The sequence below is a fragment of the Cannabis sativa genome, chromosome 9 (genome assembly GCF_029168945.1).
Source record: "Cannabis sativa cultivar Pink pepper isolate KNU-18-1 chromosome 9, ASM2916894v1, whole genome shotgun sequence".
In the NCBI taxonomy this organism is placed as follows: Eukaryota; Viridiplantae; Streptophyta; class Magnoliopsida; order Rosales; family Cannabaceae; genus Cannabis; species Cannabis sativa.
This window is the reverse complement of record NC_083609.1, coordinates 4,700,284-4,725,076: the sequence shown is the minus strand read 5'-3', so window position 1 is coordinate 4,725,076 and position 24,793 is coordinate 4,700,284. Positions and strand designations below refer to the sequence as shown.

Below are 24,793 nucleotides of genomic sequence, written 5' to 3'. Positions count from 1 at the left end.
GCCACAAAAAAAAAGATTCAATTTTGGATCTAAGTGTATAAAAATATAAAACATATTCATTTGCCACCAAAATTAAAGATAAGTGTCTCCTTATAAAAAGAATTGGATAAGGCGCCAAGTATGCACGCGTTTCAAGACGCATCGAATTCATATAAAACACTCCACCGCAGAGGATCACAACCCACCAAAATCCATTTCCGGTTTTCTGATGGGTCAGTCTTCGCCGGAAAAGCTTATAGTCGTCAGTAATGAGCCCAACGGAATTGGATTCGTCACGATCAACCGCCCCAGATCTCTAAACTCACTCACCAAGCCTATGATGACGGACCTAGCTCAATCCATCAAGGCCTTGGCTCAAGACGTTTCGGTCCGTGTAATCGTTCTTTCCGGGTCGGGTCGAGCCTTTTGCTCCGGCGTCGACTTGACTTCGGCCGAGGATGTTTTCAAAGGAGACGTTAAGGATGTGGAGTCCGATCCGGTGGCGCAGATGGAGCTGTGCAAGAAGCCGATTATTGGAGCCATAAATGGATTCGCGGTCACTGCTGGTTTTGAGATCGCGCTAGCTTGCGATTTATTGGTGGCTAGTAAAGGAGCTAAGTTCATGGATACTCATGCTAGGTTTGTCATATTTTCTTGCTGTTATTAAAGTTTGATCCGAATTTTTATATAAATTTGTATTTGAAAAAAAAAGGTCAACTTTTGTGAAGGAGGGTTAGAAATTCTTATGCAAGAATCCATTTTGAATAGTTGATTAGCCTAAGTTTGAGATTTGAATCTGTACTCTATTTGGGATAAGTCAAATCTACTTAGAATCTCCCAAAAATTGAATTTGGGTATGAATTTGTGCTATTGGAGCTATTTAGTAATTTGGGTTCAGATTTTGTTTATGGAAAACGAAATTATACTGCACAAACTTGATGTAACAAAACTATGTTTTGAGTACTTGATGAGTCTATTAAAAGCTATAATGGCAGCTTTATGCATCTATCTGTGTCTTTAGATTCTTTACCATTTGTTTGCATTAGAATGAAAATATATGTTGGCTTTGGAGAAAAAGTACTTCATTAGTGTGAAATTCTTCCATCCATTTTGAAAATTTTAGTGATATGAAAAACTACTATTCTTGCAGATTTGGGATATTTCCTTCATGGGGACTTTCTCAGAAGCTTTCTCGCATTATAGGAGCCAACAAAGCTAGAGAAGTATCTCTTGCAGCCACACCCCTAACTGCAGAGGTAGCTGAGAAATTAGGCTTTGTGAATCATGTTGTTGAAGAGAATGAATTATTGAACAAAGCCCGAGAAATTGCCTTGGCTATTATAAAAAATAATCAAGATTTGGTGTTGAGGTATAAGGCAGTGATAAATGATGGCCTCAAGCTGGACCTTGGTCATGCTCTTTCATTAGAAAAGGTTCTTATTTTTTTTGCTTCTATCTTCAACATTAGATAGTTTTGATGTTTCATAGTAAAAAATGTTTCTTTTTTCTTTATTGAAATTTCAGGTCAATTCTCTATACTTATGTCTTTGTTATTGTTACAGGAAAGAGCTCATGACTATTACAATGGAATGACCAAAGATCAATTCAAGAAGATGCAGGAATTTATTGCAGGTCGCAGCTCAAAAAAGCCTTCTTCTAAGTTGTAGACTACTCATTCTATTGTTTTTGTTTTCCTTTCTGTTCTGTTCTGCTAAGTTTCAGTACCAATCCATATGCTTAATTGGATCTCTTATATACAGTTCTTTTATGAAAAGTTTGTACTTACAGAGTTTATCAAGTCGATTAGAAATAAATGAATGGGGAAATAAAATGTATATTGAATGTAAGAAAATGGAAACTGGAGATGGTCAAATTTATCAAATTGTTCATATGTGTATTTTTAGATTTCAATTATAAAAATAGTGTTCTGAAATAACATTTGTTCTAGAATGTTTATATATTTTTCTTCCAAAAGAAAAAAGTACACAATTATTGAAAATTTATAATTTCTTATTAAATTATTTAATTAATCTTATCATTGTAATTTTTTGTGGGTGTATGGAGAAATCACACCTCTTGCCATATATATTTTTGTTTTTCATTAATGTGTGAAAAACTTATTTGCATTCAATTATATTTATTTAACTATTTACATGTTATCATGCTGGGTGTGGACATTTTTCGGATTCAAAATTTATAATTTCGTTATGAAATTATTTTAGCAATCTCAGCAAAAATTATTATTATTTTTCATTATTTCAATTGGGGACAGAGAAATCAACCCTCTTGCCATAGAATTCTTTGTTGATGATAAATGTGTAAAAATGTTATTTTAACTTATTGACATGTAATTTATTAATTCAAGCTTAAAATGAAGGAGCACATAGAGGCAGCTAGCTGTGGATATTTATTGGGATGCAAAAGGAAAATGAGTTTTGCAAAAGATTTGTTTGCTAAGTTAATTACATACGTATAATTTTATGTTCTTTGGTCACTATTGAAAGACCAGCTATTTTGCAGAGCACCTAATCTAGTGAAGATAGTGTTTTAGGCAAGAAAGATAGTGCTATGTTTGGTTTTTGTTACATTGCTTATGTTTTCAGTCTTATTGTCCCACATTGGCTATGTAAATAAAATAGGATATCATAGCTGCTATAAAATACAAACTTGTTTAACGTTAGAAGCATACCTTTCTCGGCCTTTTGGCTAAGATCAAGTGTAGTATCTGTTCTTATCAGTTTAATATCTGATATGTGGGCCAATGGTCCACACGATATTAAATTAATTTTTTAAGGGTGAGGGGCCTCCACAGTAGCTTGCTGCTGGGCCTCTCGAGCGTCGCCTGTGCGTTGCACTACTGCATGGGCCTGGCGCAACCCACCCAAGCCCAGTTCAACTTTAAAATTTTTCCATTTTATACTCTTTGTTAAAATTTTAGTTACTGTGTTTGCTTACGTGGATATGATAGCCTGTACAGGCCCTCTTCAATGGAACCCAATCAAATATAAGGAGCTCACTGGTCAGTGGTCAGTTCTTGACTATGGAGAAAATACAATTTTATCTTTCTCTTTCGTTGTGTTGGGCTGTGCCATTTTGTTTTTCGAGAGAAGAATTTATTGTGGACAATGTCCCACATGGAATAAATGGTAGAGAATTGAGTCATATATAAGAACATGGGCTACTCCACTTGCCAATTAGTTTTGAGATGGAACCCCATGATTCTCAACATGATATATCTGATATCTTGAGGGGGTTTTGAGATGGAACCCCATGATTCTCAACAGAATTAAGTGGTTCATACATTTGGCTAAAATTATATAAAATTTCATCCTTTTCAAAGAAAATAAAAACACTACTAGTGCACAAAAGTTTACCTCTCACACAACTTAATTTATGTCTCCGTGTTTAAAAAATAAAAATGCATTATTTGGTGAAAGGGTGTGTTAAACATGATATTTCTTTTGCTACTTTAACTAGTGAACGCCTAAAGAAGATGCTTGCTCATAAAAGCTCCAATAGACACGCCTGCTTTTAACTATAGACTCTAGCCATTTCTAGCTATATATATAACAAAAGTTCTTTGCTGGAACCCAAAAGTTTTTATATAACCAAAGTTTATTTTGAATATTTTTGACAACCCAAAATGGGAGTGGGAGATTACATTATAAGGATTAGTTCAATATTTAGCACATAATATGTTAAAAATGTTATAAGATTTGGACATTGTAGACTTGTAGTATAGTTAGAATAGTCATCCCATAAAAATACACACATTAACGAAATTGGCTTGTACCTCATTTGAATCCATCTTTTTTTTTTTAAGTCATATTTTGTTTTTGCTTTTCAAAATAGCTGTTTCCAGAATTAGAGCTCGGTTTTCTTCCTTAAATACATATATGTTCTATACATATTATATAAATCGAGGCTGTCACTTATCACATATTGAGACAAAATTAAGGAAAATATTGACATAAAAAATTATTAGAAATGGTAAGTGTAGCAAAATTATATATATTTTTCTGAACAATTAAACTTTGGAATTTTTCTTTTTTCTTTTTATTTTTTTTTATAGAAATAGAAACTTTATTAGTAAGAAATTTCAACTATTACAATAGATAATAAGAACTGGATAAAAACAAAATTACAAGCGATCGTAGCCTTACTTTAAAAATGGAATTATTCATAGGAAATGCAAAATATTATATTTTCATTTTCAGAATAAATTAGACACCATAGATGATGACTTATATAGTCATATAATTAGAATTTGGAAAGTCTACGTAGAGCTCACGCAAAGGACCAGAAAGAAAAAACTTCTCTCTCATATCTACACTTGACCATTTTATCACTAATAAATCTCAATCATTATTCTCTCTCATTAATTAAAATTAATTAATATTTTTCTTGTGGGGAAATTCTCATTAATCATTTACTTGAAATGACTTTTACTTTTTCCTGTGAACAACCTAACAACAACACCTAAATATCTCAACAAAATTATTTATTTACTCTCTAAATAAAAAAAAGTAACAAATTAGTACGTACTCATCGCTAAGGTAAAACAATACGTTGAAATCGTATATAACCCTTTTTTTTATCACCGTTGATTCAAATCCACGTAGACTAATCATATCAATTGATTTTACTATTTGGGACCCACTCTTGCTGACGTCATTCATTATTTATAAAGCAACGAAGCTCTGTTTCTTTTTTTCTCTGTGGAAAAAAAAAAATAAGAAGATCAGTTCTTAGTAGTAAAGTGATTATGGCACAAAATGGCACTGAGTTGGAGAACGATATTTTACCGTTTAAACGATTCGACGTCGTTTCGAACGACTCTGATCATTACTACGCAAAACGAAAAAATAAGGCAAAGAAGAACGACGTCGTTTCGGCTGGTGGTAGCGGTGCCGCCGTGGTGGCCACCGGAGAAGATAATCACGATGATGATAGCTCATCCATGAACGACTGTGCTTCGGCTACAGTGAGTCAGGTACATAAAAAGATTATGAAAGAGTGGAGAATCTTAGAGAGGAATCTTCCCGATTCTATCTATGTGAGGGTTTACGAGAACAGAATCGATCTACTCAGAGCTGTGATCGTCGGCGCCGCTGGTACACCGTATCACGATGGACTCTACTTTTTCGATCTCGCTTTTCCTTCTGATTATCCTGCTCGACCTCCCAAGGTACACTATCGTTCTTACGGGCTGAGGCTTAATCCCAATTTGTACGCGAACGGTACGGTCTGCTTGAGTTTGCTTAACACTTGGTCAGGGAAGACGACGGAGCGGTGGAATCCGGCGGAATCGACGGTTTTACAGGTTCTGGTTTCGATTCAAGCTCTGGTACTGAACGAGAGACCGTATTTCAACGAACCAGGAACTGGATTGTTCGGTCAAGCTAGGTGGGAGAAGTATTCAAGGGATTACAACAGAGATGTTTTTCTCTTGTGCTGCAAAACTACGATTCATTCGATTCGAAATCCGCCGAAGCATTTCGAGGAATTCGTCGCCGCGCATTATCGAGAGAGAGCCAAGGTTTTTCTGGGCGCGTGTAGAGCTTACGCGAATGGACGCGTGAGAATCGGGTACTATAGGGATGGTGATGAAAACGACGTCGTTTCGGAAGAGATCTACGTATCGAAAAAGTTCGTTGGGACGATGAAGCTGATTTATTATCAACTGGTGACGAGTTTTTTGAAGGTTGGAGCTACCGGCATCGGCGGGCATCAGTTGAAGTTGGTGAAGAAAACGACGTCGTTTGAGGTGGAAAGTAATGGGAAGAATCAGAAGAAGAAGGCCTTTGTTGAGAAGCTTGTTACGACAATCAAAAGGGTTTTTAGATTGGTAAACAAGAAAAGTGGCAAAAATAGCAATAATAATGCTATTTCTGTGTAAGTAATAGAAGTTAGAACAAAGTTAGGGACCTGTTTGCAAAATTGTCTTATTCTCTTTAAGGGGGTAGTAGCAAAGTCTTATTTTAATTTTCTTAGGGTTTCTTTTTTCCTTTTTCTTTTTTTGATTTAGGATAGTTTGGTTCTCTGTTTTCAATAATTGCATATAATGTTATTTGTTAGTACGTTACTAGACATATATGATTTTAATTTTATTTTTAATCCTAAAGTAAGAATTAATCTACATGATAAAACCAGAGTTTTCTAATTTTATCTTTGATGGAACAAATGTTCTAACATATTTGTAATTTAAGAATGAATAGAATTTTTTCTCCCTAAACTATAAGAGTTTTGCTTTTTAATTTTTTTTGTTGCAAAAATTATACAAATTATTGTATATATTTTTCTTTAATTATATGATTATTGAGTTAATTATAATGGTAATTAGATATGAGGTAATAATAATTATAATGAATTTTTCATAATTTATATTTAAAATGAAATTTTCTTAATAATTACCAAATGTAATTTCATAATTCGAAAAATATGAAAATTGTGTAATTATCTCGGATTATACTCAAATTCAACGACTTTACAAACACGCATTAAATTAAATACATATCCATATACTATTTTCGTAATTTTCATTTAACATTTAAGAATGAATGTTTTTTCGGTTGAACTAGCACTTTTCTTTTCTTTAATAATTTTTGGGCTCTTCCACTACCACTAATTTGGAATTTTTTGTTCTTACGTTAATGCCACGAAATTACAAACCAAGAATTATAACAAATCAAAAGGCATGCTACCCCTGATGCGATGTTCCAATACAACGTTATCTAAATAGTTTTTTCTTTTGAAAATAATAGGGCCAGTAATTTCAAGTGGTAACTAAAATATACTAATATTTACAGCATTCTTCCCATATATTTTTGAAAATCTATGTATTACAAATTATTTCTGTTACACTATGAATAAGTGATTTGTAGTTAGTGGATAAAACCTATAAATATGTCATTTTGAGATTGGCAATGTCTCAAAAAGTGTATTTTAAAGATTTCTTTTGTCTAAAATAGTGTCTTTCGAAGATTTGTCTTGTCTGATTATTACTCCAACAATTAATGTTTTCATTGAGAGTTCCACGAAATGACTAACAAAGAGCTTCATAAATTCGTGAGATCCACATTGAAATCCATGAAATTGTGTATGGATCAATTTCGATTTACATCATCTAATTTTTTTTTTAAAAAAAAAGTCAATAAGTTGACATGAACATGAAGCTTCTAAGCACTCTTGTCTTGAAATTTTTTCTTGATTCATTTTGTTCTTTTAAAAATCCTTCGTAGAAAGTGGGGCACTACCAACTTTTTTTTTTTTCCAATTAGTGTACACCAGTATGAGTAGCAGACAAAATATATTGGTCACTAGAGATATAAAAGAAAGTCCAAAGCTATAAGTAGTAGTAAACTACATCTTTGAGCACCTTTTCTAAGGCCTTTTTTTCCAAATGATAAAAGTTTAAAGTGTCCTCAGTATTAATTGAGGAAAAGAAATAGTATGAGGCCACTACAAAAATTCAGAAATAAAAAATGAAAGAGTAAAAGAAATTGATCCCATAAATATTTAAAACAAATTGTCAATATTGAAGCCTGGAACCAGATGACAACTCACACCAGGAAGATTGTCATAAAGGCATTGAAATTCCTGAAAAGCAGTGAGAATCAAACGATTAGAAACTTATCATAACAAATTAGTTAACCAATAAACTATGTTTTATTGACTTGTTCAATTTGATTTAAAAGAATTGAGAGAAAGAGCCGGTATTTATAGGCACCCAGTGAAATGGTTACAATAATATAAATAATGACAAATAAGAGAAATAACAACCTAACTAACCTAAATGAATCAACTATATGTAACACAGCATGAAACAACATAAGAGTAGATTATATAGAATAGAAGAAATTCTAAATTGACTCACACCCTCATAGCATGTTCGTTCATAATAGATTTATTTTCAGTTGCGGTACTATATTACTTACTACATATAGCTCATTTCCTGGAAAGCCTTTCTTTCCACAATGTTTACATCAATGAGCTCATTTTCACTTTTTTTCTACCTCAAAAGTTTGGAATTGGAGGTGTCAAAATAAACTTGTTTAATCCACTGGGACAACTTTCCAACTATCTGTGTAAGTGCTAAACGGTCAAAGGAGATTTTACAATCGAATTGTACTATTGGTGCAAATACAAGTGCCAAAGATGAACAAATGGTTTTGATAGACACCTCCAACTTTTTACAACTGAAATAACTTTGATTACGTGAATAAAACATGAATTGTGACATAAAAAGGTTATAGAAACCTATGTAATACAGATTTATAAGTTTTGAGATCAAAGTTGATTAAACAAATGCTTTTCATAGCCTAATTGTAGCACTAGCAAGCAAGTGATGAAAAATTGAGCCACAATAAACAGTAACCCTTTCCTACTTGTTGTAATGAAATGAAAAACAAACATGGGCTTGAGCTTGACATGGAGATTAGAGAGAAAACAACATTGTTCTTCTTTTAAACTTTGACCAAAGCAAGTAATTAATTCAATGTTTTTTGATTTGGAATTGGAAGAAATTGGCTTATTGTATTACAAATAAATTTCCACCACCTAAAACTAATAAACTCCACAATGATATGTAACTACTAGAGTTATAGTTGGTCTTTTAATTCTTTTCCATTCAAGTCACTCTAAAAAATACTCAGTCTTACCATAATCACTAGCTGAACTTCTATTAGTATTAGAATAGAGATCAACTACCCATTATTTTCAACTAGTCTAGCCAAAAACATTTTATGAAGAATGAAGAATTAATCATCACTTAGCTAAGAATAACCCAAATTAAAATAAGTCTGGAAAATCAGATTTCAGTCTCTCTTTGTTTTTTGCTTTTAAAAAAGCACTAAAGGAAGAAGTAAGTAATAGACAAACCTTGAGGAACCAAACCCCATTGCTGAGAATCTATGGATAAGCTTGATATTAATCGTGCTGAAGCCACTGCACTGTGCAACGGCATCATTGAACTCAATTCCACTGGTAATCTAAACCAAACCACACAATCAAAATCACCGAAATTAGAAGAGTATCATCACAGTAAACAAACGAAAAAACACATGTAGCAATATTACAACAGCTTAAAATATGAATTCATTTTCCAATTTCAATACTTGAACTGTTCAGGCTTTGAGTCTCAAACCTTGAAATTCGAGAAGTGCGTGTCAATTTGGGAGAAGAGAGCTCGGAGAGTAGTGATCTCTTGTTGGTGTTGATAGTTAGAGACTGTAATCGAGATGAGAGCCTAGACAAAGCTCTCGTGGACGCCATTGAGGTTGGTTGGGTTTGAGCTTTTCTTCTTCTTCTTCTTTAGGTCTCTTTGGGTTTGGGAGATTCAGTTCTGAAAGGGTTTTAGCTGAAAACGACGACCAAATTGCCGTCCAAAACGACACCGTATCTAGCTGATTCAATTTCGGGTAAATGCCATTTTAAAAATGTTGTGTTGCAAAATTCACCAATTAGACTATATCTTTTGATAAATAATAATTTAGACTTTTATATTTTTATAAAATAGTAAAATAATATAGAATAATATCTCAGTTCAATTTTTGTCAAAATAAATATAATCAGATTACAATTTTTATATTCCTTAGTGTTAGAAACTGTCTTTAGCTTAATATATTAAAAAACAACATTATTTTGAAACAATGGAAAAACTATGTTATTTTTTCATAACAGCAACGTCAAAGTATAATTTTTTTATTCAGAAACAATGGAAAAACAAAATAAAAATGTAAAAAAAAAAAAAACAGCAGATCCGTAAAAATGTAAACTTTTTGACTTTTTCTATATTTATGAAAGGGAAATTTTATTTACACCCCAAAATTTTTTAAAGGCATCCCATTTTAATAATTTTTATTTTATATAAAATTTATATCTTTAATTGTACTAAATTTTTTTAACTTTTTTTTTCCAATTCATATTCTTAAAAAATATACCTATCAAACAAAAATAAATTATATTTTAAATATTATGAGAAAAAAATTAAAATAAAAAATTATATAAAATTTTCTTAGAAAAAATTTTAAAAAAATATACATGAGTTAGAAAAAATTATGAAAATAAAATCAAAATAAGTATTGAAATTAACATAAAATAATGTGAGAAAAATTTTTTAAAAAAATATTAAGAGTAATTTTTAAAATGATTTAAGTTTATATTTTTTTTAATAATGGGGTGTACTTATCATTTTGTGGGGTGTAAATAGAACTCCCTTTATGAAATAGTAGTCCCATCCCTTTGCTCTAGTTGGGCCGGTGAAAAACACTGGGCTTTAACAGGCCCAAACGACAAGAGAGGAACTTAAAGGAGAATTACCAAATTGCCACTGCAGTCGGAGTTCAGGGCTTCAGGCAACATTTGCTTTGCGATCAGAAACAATCTCCAATTCAATTCAGCCATGAAAATTTCAGACTCTTTGACTTGAAATTCAGTATCTTTCTCAACCAAAAACTCGAGCTTAAGCTCTTCTTCCTCAGTTATGGCTTCTAAGTCAACATCAACGTCTCCGTCATCTTCATTGTCTTTCTACACGAGCTTTCTTGTACTGACCTTGCTCGTCTTCGTGTCCGAATCGAAGCCTAAACCTTTCAAGAGAGATCAGGGACACTCACAGTGGCACCATAGCGCCTTTCATGATGTTCGAGACAGCGTTCGATCCGATGTTCGTCGCATGTTGCATTCTCGAGCTGAGGTATTAATTTTCTTTTCGATTTTGAATGAATCCGTTTAGTTGCCGAGAAACTATGCGGGAGAATTACCCAAAGTGATCGAATTTTTAGGATACTAAGTTGAAGTTTTACGAATGGAATCGATACAGTTTGAGAAATTTTAATTTGTGTTCATTACGACTGTTCTATGTTAGAGTTTTGGTGATTGAATTGGAATGTCTATGTAGGTTCCTTTCCAGGTTCCTCTTGAAGTTAATGTAGTGCTAGTAGGTTTCAATGGAGATGGAGGTTACAGATACGCTTTAGATTCACATAAATTGGAAGAGTTTTTAAGGGTTAGCTTCCCATCACACAGACCCTCTTGTTTTGAAACCGGAGAGCCTCTTGATATTGAGCACCATATCGTCTTCAATGCATTCCCTGTAAGCTTGTTTGACCCTGGTTGTATTTTTTTTCGTGGTTTCAGATTATATCAGTTGCTTATTGAATAGAATATATGTATATGTATATGCTTGTGTGACCTTTCCTTCTTAACTAGTTCATGACAACTGTTGTTTTTGAATATTTCATTTTTATGGTTAAAATTCCAGGCTGGGCAGCTAGAGTTGCTAGCTCTTGAGAAGGCATTGAAAGAGAGCATGGTTTCCGCAGGAACAGCAAGAGAGGTGACTTTCATGTAGTTGTTTCAAACTTCATTATATTTCTTCAGTATTTTGCACCTTGAGCTTTATTGCTATAAGTAATTTTCTGAATATGCGATGATTAGGCCGGTTTCGGAAAGGAGGTTCCTTTGTTTGAGGTGGAGGCAACAATGGTAGAGCCAGTATTTCAGAGTTTATATTCTTACACATTCGATGTGGATGATGAGGCCTCCTCAACAGAAGAGATGGATAAACCTATGCCTTATGCAATTTTTATTGTCAATTTTGATAAGGTATGGTATCCAGTATTTATTTTCATTCAGTTTTCTTTTTTGCTCCCTTCTCTAACAAACTTTTCCTCCTAGTCCTACCTAGGTTGTTGTGTAAAAAGAGTATCTTTGCTGACTTTTCTTACTCTTTGTTCTCTTCTTTGGCTGTTATGCTTCTTCAGGTGAGGATGGATCCTAGGAACAACACTGATTTTGACAGCTTAATGGGTGGAACAATTCCCCAGCTAAATGAGGAAGAAATGAAAGGACAAGAGGGAGGCTACATGTATCGTTACCGATATAATGGAGGTGGAGCAACTCAACTATGGCTAGGCTCTGGCAGGTATACTTTATGGATGTATAACTGAAGCATGCTTAAAAATTCAAATCTGTTGGATAAAGTCTTGTGATCATAGTTTATGAGAAATGCTCAAGAGTATTTTAGGGTATAACAACATAGAAATCTCTGTTTCACTCTTTCGGGATCTGTTAGACCTAACTTGGTTCCCACGTTGTTTAGATTCGTTGTGATCGACCTCTCAGCAGGCCCTTGCACATATGGAAAGATTGAAACTGAAGAGGGTAGTGTCAGTCCTAGGACACTGCCTCGTTTACAGAATGTGATGGTTCCACTGGGTTTGACTTTGCCTTTGCTTTCTGATCATGTTACGCATGATATCTTCATTGGCGAGCTTGCCTCTTTGATATCCACCACAGTGGAGCATGTTATTGCCCCAGATGTTAGGTATGACGCCTATTTTCCTCCACTAAGTCATATTTCCCCTTAAATATTTCCCTTTGTGTAACTTACAGTTAAGACTGTTGTAAGTCAGGCCAAAGTTTGATGTCAAGCATGCCTTTATGGAAACTCATCTGATAGATTCTGAACATGCTTGATTTTCTGAAACTCAGGTATGAAACTGTTGATCTTGCGACAAGATTACTTGTACCGATCATTGTCCTACAAAATCATAATAGATACAATATTATGGATAAAGGCCACAACTACAGTATAAATATAGAAGAGATTGAGGCAGAGGTCAGTTGTTTTTCTTGACATAAAGCTAAATTTTTATGCTTTGCCCATTTATCAAGCAGGTAATACTATATAGATGAGCAAAAATTTTCATCACTTTTAATCTCTTGTATTCAGTTGAAGAAGATGGTTCATGATTCACAACAAGTTGTACTTATTGGGGGTTCCCATGCATTACATCGCCATGAGAAGCTGGCTATTGCTGTTTCAAAAGCTATGAGAGGCCATTCCCTCCAAGAAACTAAGAACGATGGTCGTTTCCATGTCCATACCAAAACCTATTTGGATGGTGCTCTTCTTAAAGAGGTGGGCATTCTTTTGGAGCTCTAGTTTTTTAACTTATTAATTAACTAATTTTTTAAAAGTTCGTTGGGTAATTGGTGTGAATATGTTATTGTTTGTAATTCAATTCTGTTCATTACGGAAATATTTTATCATCTCTATTATACTAAGTTATTACTACCCAACATCATGATATCAATTAGCTTTTATACGATTGAAATTGTGATGATTCTTAGAAATTGGCCATTGTTTATTTTATGTATTCTCAATTTTTTATTCCTAAAAAATGTGAACTATAGGAAATGGAACGCTCTGCTGATGTTCTTGCTGCGGGTTTGCTAGAGGTGTCGGACCCAACCCTTTCAAATGAATACTTTCTTCGTCAGGTCAGCTTTTAGCTCTAATCCTACTGTCATTACATCAGTACACCTCCCTATAGAATGTTTAGAAGAAAACAATAATTTTTTCTTCTTCTTTCCCTTATGCGTAACTCTACAAATTTATTGATCCTATTCAATAAGCCTATGTGAATTCCCCAACCTGACTTTACTGCCTATTATGTACTTCTCTCCAGAATTGGATGGATGATGTTGATGGCATCAGTGACTCCATACTGAAGCATAAGCCTCTTTGGGCTACATATGATTCGAAGCGTGGAAAGAAGAAAACAAAATCAGTCAAGAAAGAGGGAGGATTATATCGAACTTATGGAACCAGAGTAATTCCTGTGTGAGCATTTTACCTTATCCTCTTGCAGTTGCAGAATATGATATTAAAAAAAATTGTTTGCTTGTATTGTAGTACGTCATTGAACTTTGGTTGTATTGTAAAGTGTTTTGTTTGCTTGCATCAGGTCTCAACGAGTAGAATAATATAAAAATGTATTCTATGTTTTGTCGCATGATATGAAGTGAATCACGATTCTTGAAGACTAAGAGAGTTATTTACAAAATGTGATGAAATAGTGTTTCATTAGAAAGTCTAAATTGATTAAAGTATGTTTTTATGTCTTTGTGCAGATTCGTGCTGTCATTGGCTGACGTGGATGCTCATCTTATGATGGAAGATGAAAGTTTTGTTTGGACTAGTAAGGATGTTGTCATTGTACTTGAGCATCAAAATGAAAAAATACCTTTAAGGTGAGAGGACTGCTTGCTTACATTCTTAAGCATCCAGTGTCAAGCCTTTTTGATTGGCAAAGCCTTGTGAGATTGGTGTTACTCGCATCATTAGTTATTTTTGCTAAGACACATCCATTTAGCCCATTTTCTTGTTCAGAGTTCTATCCAGTGTGCCGCTTTGTAGGATGTGTTGCAGAATCTGTGATGTCACAGTTTTCAATCCTCTTTACTATGCTATTCGTTTGTCTTTTTTGACAGCTATGTTTCAGAAACACAGAGGCAGTATGCCAATCCATCACAGGCGCAACGCCATATATTGGCAGGATTAGCATCCACTTTGGGTGGTTTAAGTGCGCCATATGAGAAGGCTTCTCATGTACATGAAAGACCAGTTGTTAATTGGCTCTGGGCAACTGGTTGCCATCCATTTGGACCATTCTCTAATACATCTCAAATCAGTAAAATGCTTCAAGATGTTGCATTGGTAAGGCCAATCTCTCAATGAGAAAACTTTGCAGAACTGTCAACTCAAATTGATAATTTGCTGGTCGCAAAATTACTACTAGTATTTGTTTCATCATGGTAATTAACATTGATTCTATTTTGATTTGTAGAGAAACACAATATATGCACAAGTGGATTCTGCATTACGCAAAATCCGTGAGACATCAGAGGTGATAATTTGCCTTTCAACAAATTGCTACTTTTGTGTTCCATCTTCTGACATTAATGCTGTTGTAGGCTGTGCAAAATTTCGCTGCAGAGCGTCTGAAAACTCCACTTGGGGAGCCAGTGAAAGGAAAGAAGAACAAAACGACTACTGAACTCTGGCTGGAGAAGTTCTACAAAAAGACAACTCACTTGCCCGAGCCTTTTCCCCATGAATTAGTTGATCGGTTAGAAAAATACCTAGATGTAAGTTATTCCCAACCGTCTGTAGTAATGCATTTGCCTATTCTTATCGATACTCTTAAATTGCACATCATACATCTTTTTTCATGGTTTAATAACAGAATCTTGAGGAACAGCTAGTAGACTTATCATCATTGTTGTATGATCATCGCTTACAAGAGGCACGAGCAAACAGTTCAGAAATTTTCCAGAGTACCTTATTTACACAGCAGTAAGTACTCTTAACATTCTAGTTTCTTGGCATTTTAGAAAACAAATTTGTATTGATGATTGTAATTCTGTAATGTGGCAACAGGTATGTAGATCATGTACTGGCGAACGAGAGAGAAAACATGAAATGTTGCGAGATAGAGTACAAATACCCAGTGCAGTCTTCTCAAGCTTACATATATGGAGGCATTCTTATCGCAGGATTTGTGGTATATTTTGTTGTCATTTTCTTTTCGTCTCCTGTGCGCTGACCTTAACAAAATACTGAATCTGATATCGCCCACGATGGAGGTGCTAGATAGGATTGCCTCTTTTAGTCTCGAGTCTTAGGTTGAAATGTGCAACACAATTTTTTTTATACAACATGCTCTCAACTCATTGAGAGAGAGAGGCAGGAGAGAGAAAGAGCAACATTGTTGACATATTTAGATTCTATAAATTGAGTTTTCTTTTCTTTTGTTTTGGCCAATATTGTAATTCAGAAACTTTACCGTATTGTGTAAAAATAGATACATTTTTAATTTCAGGAGAAACATGATCGTTTTTGTATAAATATACATTTATTATCAAACTGATAAGCTCAAAGGTCCCTTATTATTTATCTTTGAAGTTTATAAAACTCGAACTACCAAATAAACTGTGATGTTGAGGTGGGTCTCAATTCCATGTCAGTTGCAACTGTTGCTAGGAGTGATCGATCTGAAATTATTTGGGTAGCGACCCTTTAGCGGGTGAAGCTGCTGCATGCGAGCTTGCCTGTGCAGTGGAGAAAGGCAAAGAATTTCTGTTTTTTAAGAACTCAACCCATAGACGGGAAATTACTAATTATGTTAGTAACTGTAAGAATATTGCTATAGAGATGTGCTTGGGTGTAATTTTTCCAAAGTTTTCGCAACATTGCTTGTTTGGCAAAAACTATGGATTTGGATGAATTTGTAGAGGTTTCATCCCTCTCAGATTCGGCATTTCCTACTGTTTTGATTAATCGATGTTTTCTTTTTCAAAAAAAAATAAATAAAAAAACTACCAAAATTGTGGCTTTGGTGCATTGATTTTAGATAGTCCTATTCTACAAGGTATTCATAGTGCTAGAGAGCGTTTTTTTAACAAACAATTTTACTGTTCAAAATTGATTACTCATCTTTTCATTTTTTTACTAAGTAAAGGTTTGGAATTTATCCTCTATAGCTTTTTTTTTTCTTATATTCTTTTTGAATATCAATCCTTGAGCATGTCTTCTGGAGTTATAATTTATTCTCGCTTTTCACACACATAAATTCTATTAGTAAACTAAAAAAACTCCCTCCTAACACTCTACCTTGATAATTTGCAAAATAAAATATGTTATTTAGAGCAAACTCTTTCCAAAGAAGCTATTGTACCATGATTATTTACATCAATTGGACAACCTAAGTTACCAGGTTAAAAAACTATCTTCGGGAATACTCTTTCTTAGAAACATCATTTTTTCCAAAAAAGATGCTAAGTTGAGACATGTGGTTTTGGGTATGAGTTAGGGAATAAAAATGTTGCATATTCCTTTAATCTAAACTCCTTTAAACACCCCATAATAATATTTTTATTTAATATTTATTTTTGGAGTATGTAAAAAATTGAAAAATATTTTTTAGCTAGAGCAGAGTGGCAAGATTTTGGCTTTAGTGAATTTATGATCTTGTAACATGTATTTATTAAAAAATACAATACCATTTGTTATTGTAGAATTAATCTATCTAATATCTTAACCAATGGGATTTGTCCTATAAATAAAATGATCTTTCATTAATAACGTTCCTCTTTAATCTTTCTTAGTCGTTGACACTTGGCAATACGAATTGTTGTGTAACTGAAAGTTGTTCTAATCACCCACTTTCTCATAAACTAATTTTTAGCTTACACTGTTCTTTCTCATCAAGCAAAAAAACTAATTGACCAACTTGGCATTTTTCAAACACAAAACTAAAATTTTAGAAAATAAAATAAAATCAAACAAACAAATTTAAAAATTAAAAAAAAAAATACTTCCTTTGTGCCAACACACTGTTATTGGTGTAATTCTTTCTTTGAACTGATATATTGATAAGATGAAAATGGAGATGCTAAATCAGTAAGACAGAAAACAAACAATTTGGTTTAAATAAATACCAATTCTTTAGCAGAATCAAAAACATAATTTTAATTTTACAACTCAATATGTTTCCTAATTGTAATGCTCAAAAAACAAATAATTTGACTTTACACATATCATTTTACAAACAAACTTAAAATATTGTACTGAATTCATAACTAAAAAATTGTTTTTTATTTTTAAAAACAAAAAATTATTTTAATTTGGCTTTGTTTTAAAACAATTTTAAAAAATAAAGTTAAAAAAACAAAAAAATTATTATTTTTTATTTTAAAAATTAATTCACTTTTAGTCAATATTATTTAAAAAAAAAAAAAAATTAAATGACTTATTTTTATAAATTTAAAAATTATTTTTTATTCTCATTTCTAAAAACAATTTTAAAAAGAAAAAAGAAAAAAAAAATATGGTGTATATGCAAAGATCAGATATAGTTTTCTAGACTGCATTGTACTTCATATAAACAGTATATACAACTGCTCAGAGCCCAGTGCATGTTCATCATCTCTATTGCAATACCCACAAATAATCATTTCTTAAACATAAATCTAAATTCATAAAAAAAAATAGGGATCCTCAGCGATTATGCTTGTAGATGTCATCAATTAGGAGATTCAGGTCTCAAAGATTTCATGCCATCATCGGAACCCTAACAAAATCAATCAAATATTTACATACACAACACAAATAATCAAAAAAAAAATCGATAATTGGAAAAATGGGTTGAATTCAAAGGACTAAATATAGCAGAATAAATATTCACTGCGCCTGGTAAAATTCGAAGGCGAAGTGACTCAACTTTCCTGCAAAACTATGGGCCTCTTTTGTTTTTAAAAAATATAGGACCAAATTAATCCTTAAATCAACCAAAACAAGATCTAAGGTGTCCTTTAAAGAGGCACCCATTGAAAATTTCAGATAACTATGCAACCCTAAATTAAAACAACTACCAGAGAGCTTTGAGAATGAGATGAGACTAGACGAATTGCATTGACGAAGATGGAGTGGGTTGGGGTTTTATATACTCTGATGATTTAGAATTAGGGTTTTTCTGTGGTTGAAGCAATAGGAACGAAAGTTATTGTAAGTTATTGGTTCGGCCCATTGGGCTCTATAAAATCTGGCCTATCTGCTTTACGTGACCTAATGGGTAGGCCCAATCCTTGGATGATGTCAGAGCTCACATCGCCGGCCCATTTCTTATTTCTTTTCAAATATACGAAAATTGCAATTCATGGTATTTACAATTTATAAAAGGGTAATACGGTAAGAGCATTTTGTGAAGGTAAATTTTATTTACACTCCAAAAAATTTTAAGTACATTCTATTTTAATAATTTTTATTTTATATAAAATTTATATATTTAATTTTACTAAGTATTTTTAACTTTTTTCTTTCAATTTATATTCTTAAAAAATATACCTATCAAACAAATTTAAATTACATTTTAAAAATTATGACAAAAAAATTAAAATAAAAAATTGTATGAAATTTTCTTAGAAAAAAATAAAAAAATATATATACATGAGTTGGAAAAATTATAAAAATAAAATCAAAATAAGTATTGAAATTAACATAAAATAATGTGAGGAAATTTTTTTTAAAAATATATTAAAATTAATTTTTAAAAATTATTTAAGTTTATATTTTTTTAATAATAGGGTGTATTTATAATTTTATGGGGAGCAAATATAACTCCTCTTTTGTAAAAATTTTCTAAAACTTTTATTTAGTCTCTAATTGTTATTTACAAACTTTTAAATATATAAATAATTATTATAAAAATAAACTCCATAATTACTATTTCACTTTTTAATATTTTTGTATTTTTCCAAAATTCTATTTTTAAAATATTTTTTTTCGATAATTCTCTTTATTTTCTTACTTGAGAGAAGTAGCAGTCTTATGTCTAATTTTTTTAAACTTAACCCGACTAATAAAAAATTATATCGTATTCGTGTTGATCTATTTTAACTTATTTTACTATTACTGAAATTGGGATTATAGAAAAAAAGGAAAGATCTAGTCTTTATTGAAAACTTAATGTGTGTATGTATGATGAGAACAATTTAGTATCAATTTTAACATGTGAAGGTTTAGTGCGACCTAGTATTGAAAGAACAACGTGAGATGAAGCAAATCATGCAACCAGTAAGTTGGTCATCTCAGTACAATAACATTTATTTATATGCAAGTTGCATGAGACTATGTTTTCACTTAAACAAAGTGACATTGGTCTTTATTTTCAATTCAACTAACTTAATTATCCAAATACCCTTAGTAGTTTTGAATTTGAAAACATACAAAAGTTTATTTGAGTATTGCTATTCATAATAATGATTTATGGCTGCATGGTACTCTATGTTAACTTTGAAATATTAAATTAATTGTAAGCGAAACTCATTTATTAGATACCTATAGCCACAAGGAGATTTGTGGCCGAAATTTCTTGTCCAACTGCAGGCATCCGTATTGCGGAAGAGAGAAAGTAATGAATTTCATCTTTGTATTAAGTTGAATGAATTGATTACACAAAAGCATAGGATATATATATAGAACAGAGGACCTGAACTTAACCGACTAAGACTAAGACTAGAACAGACCAATAAAGCTAACAACCTACTGACATAAACTAACAAGAATAACGGAAAGGAAAATAACTGTCATAACAGTAGCAGTGAACTAAAAACATAGAGAACTATAGTAAGTGAATCTTAATACCCCCCCCCCCCCTTCAAGATGGACTGTACACATCATGTACAGACATTTTGCTTATATGAGAAGTTAAAATCGTGGAAGCAAGGGGTTTAGTAAACACATCTGCGAGTTGCAAGTTGCTGTTGACTGGACTGAGGCGTATTTTGGAGCGGTTAATCTTGTCTCTAATGAAATGGCAGTCAAGTTCTATATGTTTAGTTCGTTCGTGGAAGGTCGGGTTGTTGGCTATGTGGATAGCAGATTGATTGTTGCAGTATATGAAAGCTGGTTGCTCTTGAGGAATTTGAAAATCTTGAAGAAGGTATTGAAGCCAAGTGATTTCACTTCCCGTTGCTGCTAGTGCCCGATATTCTGCTTTAGCAGAACTGCGTGATATAGTTGGTTGTTTCTTTGTTCGCCAAGATATTAACCAACCGCCAATGAATATGCAGAAGCCGGTGGTGGAGCGTCTAGTAACGGGGCAGGAGGCCCAATCGGAATCATAGAAACCTCTTAGTTGAAGGGAAGAGGAAGTAGAGTAAAGAAGTCCTTGACCAGGGCTCCCTTTTAAATATCTTAGTAGATGGTGTGCGGCTTGTAGATGTGGTGTTCTTGGTGAAGACATGAATTGGCTAAGACAATTTACAGCAAATGTTATATCTGGCCGTGATAACGTCAAATAGAGAAGTTTTCCAACGAGCTGTCGATAAGGAGAGGGATCCGTGAGTGGTTCCCCTTGTTGATCATCTAGTTTTACCCTTGGATCCATAGGGGTTTTTGTTGGTTTACTACCAAGATATCCATTGTCTTCAAGAAGTTGGAGAGTGTATTTTCGTTGAGATAGGATTAATCCCTCTGATGCACGAGCTATTTCGAAGCCGAGGAAGTATTTGAGAGGACCAAGAGCTTTGAGAGAGAATTTGTTGTTGAGAGTGCATTGTAACTGTTGTAACAAATCCAAGTTGGGGCCAGTGATGATTATATCATCGACATACACAAGGAGAGCAATGAAGTTGTCTTGAGTGCCTTTAGTGAACAAGGTATAATCAGCTTGCGATTGAGTAAAGCCTTCATGAATTAAAGCATCAGAAAGTTTGCGATACCACTGTCGTGATGACTGTTTGAGTCCATAAATGGACTTGTTTAATTTGCATACAATGTCAGTATCCGTAGCAAATTCAGGAGGTAAAATCAATCCTTTTGGGAGCTGCATATAGACTTCTTCGTGTAGATCTCCGTTTAGAAATGCGTTATTAACATCTAGTTGCAAGGTGTGCCATTTCTTGATGGTGGAAATAGCCAGCAAGAGTTTGAGAGTAACCATTTTAGCCACCGGGGAAAAAGTATCGAAAAAATCCAAGCCTTCTTGTTGAGTGTAGCCTTGAGCAACGAGTCTGGCTTTGTGTCTTTCTATAGATCCATCGCTGTTGAGTTTGATTTTATATACCCATCGACACCCAATAGCTTTCTTGTTGGCTGGTAATTTTACATAGGTCCAAGTTTTGTTTTTGAGCAAGGCCAATAATTCGTTGTTCATTGCTTGGTTCCATATTTTGTATTGAGATGCTTGGTTGTAAGTGGCTGGTTCATATAGGGCTGTAATGACAGAAATAAAAGCTTTGTGAGACTTAGACAATTTGTCATAAGATAGAAATTTATGTAGATTATGTGGAGTAGAAGTTTTGTCTTGTAACACAGAATTGCACTCATAATCACGGAGGTATGGGGGAGGTCTTGATATTCTGCTGGTGCGTCTAATAGCGGGTTGTGTTGCATCTGTGGAGTTTGTGGAGTTGTCATCTGTATTGGCATCTTCGGTGAGAGGGGGATCATCTTGCATACTTGTCTCCTGGTGTGAGTAATTATCCTAGGGAGTGATATTAGTGCTAGAAGGAGTAGAAGAGACAGTAGGAAAGTCATTAATAATAGTGTCAAAAACATGTTTAGATGGTAAAACCATGTTAGAGAAGGGATCAACTAAATCTTTAGTGGTGTTAAGCTTGTGAAAAGGGTATATATTTTCATGAAAGATTACATTTCTTGAGATGAAAACTCCTTACTATTAACATCATAAAGCCTATACCCTTTGATACCTTGTGGATATCCCATAAAGACACATGTACGGGCCCTTGGGGTGAATTTGTTTCTATGAGCAGTAAGGGTGCTTGCAAAGGCAAGGCAACCAAAGTTCCTCAAATTCTCATACTTGGGCTGTTCATTGAACATTATTTCATAAGGACACTTGTTTGCAAGTTGTGGTGTAGGTGTGCGGTTGATGAGATAAGCCGTTGTCATAACACAATCACTCCAAAACTGTATAGGAATTTTGGCTTGAAAATAGAGAGCTCGAGCTACGTTTAGAAGATGTTGGTGCTTTCTTTCTGCAATAGCATTTTGTTCAGGTGTTTCAACACAAGTAAAATCATGCATAATACCAAATTTAGCAAAAAGATCTTTAAAGACTAATTCAGGGGCATTGTCAGATCGAAAACGTTTAAAAGTGCAATTGAATTGGGTTTGAACATAAAATAGAAAATCTGGTATTATTTGAAGAACATCAGATTTTTGTTTCATTAAAAAAATCCAAGTGAATCTAGTGTTGTCATCAACTAAGGTGAGAAAATATTTATGATTTAAGTGGGATGGAATATGGTAAGGCCCCCAAGTATCACAATGAATAAGATCAAATTTAGATTTGGCAAAATCATTATGTTTGGAAAAGGGAAGCTTTTTTTGTTTAGCCATAGGACATACAAAACAAGGAGAAAGTTTGTGAATATTATCAATATTACAATGAAGTTTATTGCAAAGTAAAGCTAATCGCTTGTGTGAAGGATGTCCCAATCGGGAGTGCCATATATCAGCAGTAACCGTGGCATTGCAGGTTGCAGCAGGAGAGTTATCCAAGACATAAAGGCCATTGTTTTCTCTACCTTTGCCAATCACAATCTTGTGTTGATTTTCCTGAATGTAAAAGTTGTTAGTAGAGAATTTAACCTCAATAAATTCATTACTGGTTAATCTACTCACAGAGATGATATTGAACTTGAAATTGGGCACATACAATACATTCTCAAGAATCAGATTTTTGGATATGGGAACAGTACCATGTTGATTAATTAACAAGGATTCATTATAAGGTAAAATGAGTCTTGTAGTGGAAGTGTGACTGATGCTTTGAAACAACTTCATATTATTACATATGTGCCTAGTGGCACCAGAGTCCAAAATCCAAGAAGTGTCAAAGAATTTGGAAGAAATACAAGTTAGGATCATACCAGAATTGTCTGTTGATGTGCAGGGTTCTGCAATAGACAAGTTACCATTTTGATTGGCAAGAAGGTTGAGCAATTGTTGATATTGGGTTGCACTTAGTTGGGGTAGGAGAGTGTGGGTATCCTCAGCTTTAACACTTGTTTCCCCACTGGTTTGAACTTGGTTAGCCACAGCATCTTTAGGCTTGTTGGGTTTGTTATATCCTGGTGGGTAGCCATGAATCTTGTAGCATCTCTCAATGGTGTGTCCATGGATGTTACAATGAGTGCAGAAAGGTCTTCCTTTCTTGGATCCTTGAGATTTCTGGCCTTGATTATCACCTTTGCTGGTTTTGTCACCTTGTAAAACGAAAGCATGGCTGGTGTTGGGATCATTTCCAGCAGCAAGACTGCCTTTTTGATTTTCTTCTTGGGTAACAAGATGGAAGACCCGATTAACATTAGGAAGAGGATCCATTAAAAGGATGCTTCCACGAACTTGAGAGAAATTGTCAGACAAACCCATCAAAAAGGACATGATATATTCCATATGATAATGTTCTTGAAGTTTCTTAACTCCTCCATAGGTGCAACCATTGCAGGTGCAATTCGGTCTATAGTTAGACAATTCTTCCCAAATTGTCTTCAATTTGGTAAAGTACATACCAATGGTCAATGCATCTTGTTTAAGGTTCATTAAACCCTTCCTAAGATCGTAAATATGAGGTCCATTCCTTTGATGGAATCGAACTTTAAGATCATTCCATATGTTGGCAGCCGATTCATCATATAGAATGCTTGAAGAAATTTCCTTTGAGACAGAATTTAGGATCCAAGAAATAACAATGTTGTTATTTCTTATCCATGCATTATACATGGTGTAATCAGAGGGAGATGGTTTTGAAATAGAACCATCAAGAAAACCAATTTTGTTTTTAACAGAAATTGAAAGTTGCATAGCTCTACTCCAAGAAACGTAATTATCTTGTCCAGTGAGGAGTTGAGAGACAAGAACGTTACCTGGATTGTCGCCATGGTGAAGAAAATACGAATTCGTGGGATCTTCGAGAGGGTTCTTCGAGTTGATGAATTGCAAGTCTTGATTTCCATGTTCAATGGAAGCAGATGGGCTTTGTGTTGTTCTGGTTGTTTGATCTTCACCTTCCATTGAAATTTCAGCTTGAGTTTCGCTTGACATGGAGGGAAAACCAAGAACAGAGAGGTAGAACGCAGTAACAGGGTATCGGAGAAGACTGAGGAAAACACGATGCCGTTACCGGAGAAGAAGAGCAAGATCAGGATCGTTCAGGGAAAGTATTTCTTTCCCGCTCTGATACCATATTGCGGAAGAGAGAAAGTAATGAATTTCATCTTTGTATTAAGTTGAATGAATTGATTACAAAAGCATAGGATATATATATATAGAACAGAGCACCTGAACTTAACCGACTAAGACTAAGACTAGAACAGACCAATAAAGCTAACAACCTACTGACATAAACTAACAAGAATAACGGAAAGGAAAATAACTGTCATAACAGTAGCAGTGAACTAAAAACATAGAGAACTATAGTAAGTGAATCTTAATAAT

General features: G+C 33.7%; 4 protein-coding genes and 3 non-coding genes across 7 annotated transcripts; 4 read left to right on the top strand and 3 right to left on the bottom strand.

Moving 5' to 3' along the window:
* The first annotated feature begins 91 nt into the window (after positions 1–91).
* Positions 92–1,861, top strand: LOC115722320 (probable enoyl-CoA hydratase 1, peroxisomal). Its single transcript, XM_030651506.2, has 3 exons — positions 92–618; positions 1,130–1,412; positions 1,542–1,861. Exons 1-3 carry the CDS (start codon positions 209–211, stop codon positions 1,644–1,646), a joined length of 798 nt encoding a protein of 265 aa, XP_030507366.2. The 5' UTR covers positions 92–208; the 3' UTR covers positions 1,647–1,861.
* Positions 1,862–2,664: 803 nt separating this feature from the next.
* On the top strand, positions 2,665–2,860 carry LOC115724225 (U2 spliceosomal RNA). Its single transcript, XR_004013027.2, has one exon. It is a non-coding gene; the product is annotated as a U2 spliceosomal RNA (small nuclear RNA).
* A 1,530-nt stretch (positions 2,861–4,390) lies between these two features.
* LOC115721899 (putative ubiquitin-conjugating enzyme E2 38) lies at positions 4,391–6,128 on the top strand. Its single transcript, XM_030651002.2, has one exon. The coding sequence runs from the start codon at positions 4,745–4,747 to the stop codon at positions 5,876–5,878; it is 1,134 nt and encodes a 377-aa protein (XP_030506862.2). The 5' UTR covers positions 4,391–4,744; the 3' UTR covers positions 5,879–6,128.
* A 1,147-nt stretch (positions 6,129–7,275) lies between these two features.
* Positions 7,276–9,370, bottom strand: LOC115721864 (uncharacterized). The gene is made up of 3 exons (XM_030650956.2): positions 9,125–9,370; positions 8,860–8,969; positions 7,276–7,578 (listed from the first exon to the last, which is right to left on the bottom strand). Exons 1-3 carry the CDS (start codon positions 9,250–9,252, stop codon positions 7,559–7,561), a joined length of 258 nt encoding a protein of 85 aa, XP_030506816.1. The 5' UTR covers positions 9,253–9,370; the 3' UTR covers positions 7,276–7,558.
* A 901-nt stretch (positions 9,371–10,271) lies between these two features.
* LOC115722493 (uncharacterized) lies at positions 10,272–15,694 on the top strand. Its single transcript, XM_030651712.2, has 16 exons — positions 10,272–10,675; positions 10,880–11,074; positions 11,243–11,317; positions 11,419–11,586; positions 11,745–11,905; positions 12,083–12,307; positions 12,475–12,601; positions 12,716–12,904; positions 13,180–13,266; positions 13,455–13,609; positions 13,900–14,019; positions 14,260–14,485; positions 14,616–14,675; positions 14,743–14,916; positions 15,015–15,124; positions 15,209–15,694. Exons 1-16 carry the CDS (start codon positions 10,463–10,465, stop codon positions 15,372–15,374), a joined length of 2,451 nt encoding a protein of 816 aa, XP_030507572.2. The 5' UTR covers positions 10,272–10,462; the 3' UTR covers positions 15,375–15,694.
* Positions 15,695–17,672: 1,978 nt separating this feature from the next.
* On the bottom strand, positions 17,673–17,760 carry LOC115724360 (small nucleolar RNA snoR118). The gene has a single exon (XR_004013153.1). It is a non-coding gene; the product is annotated as a small nucleolar RNA snoR118 (small nucleolar RNA).
* Positions 17,761–17,823: 63 nt separating this feature from the next.
* LOC115724332 (small nucleolar RNA R66) lies at positions 17,824–17,897 on the bottom strand. Its single transcript, XR_004013129.1, has one exon. It is a non-coding gene; the product is annotated as a small nucleolar RNA R66 (small nucleolar RNA).
* Between the last annotated feature and the right edge of the window lie 6,896 nt (positions 17,898–24,793).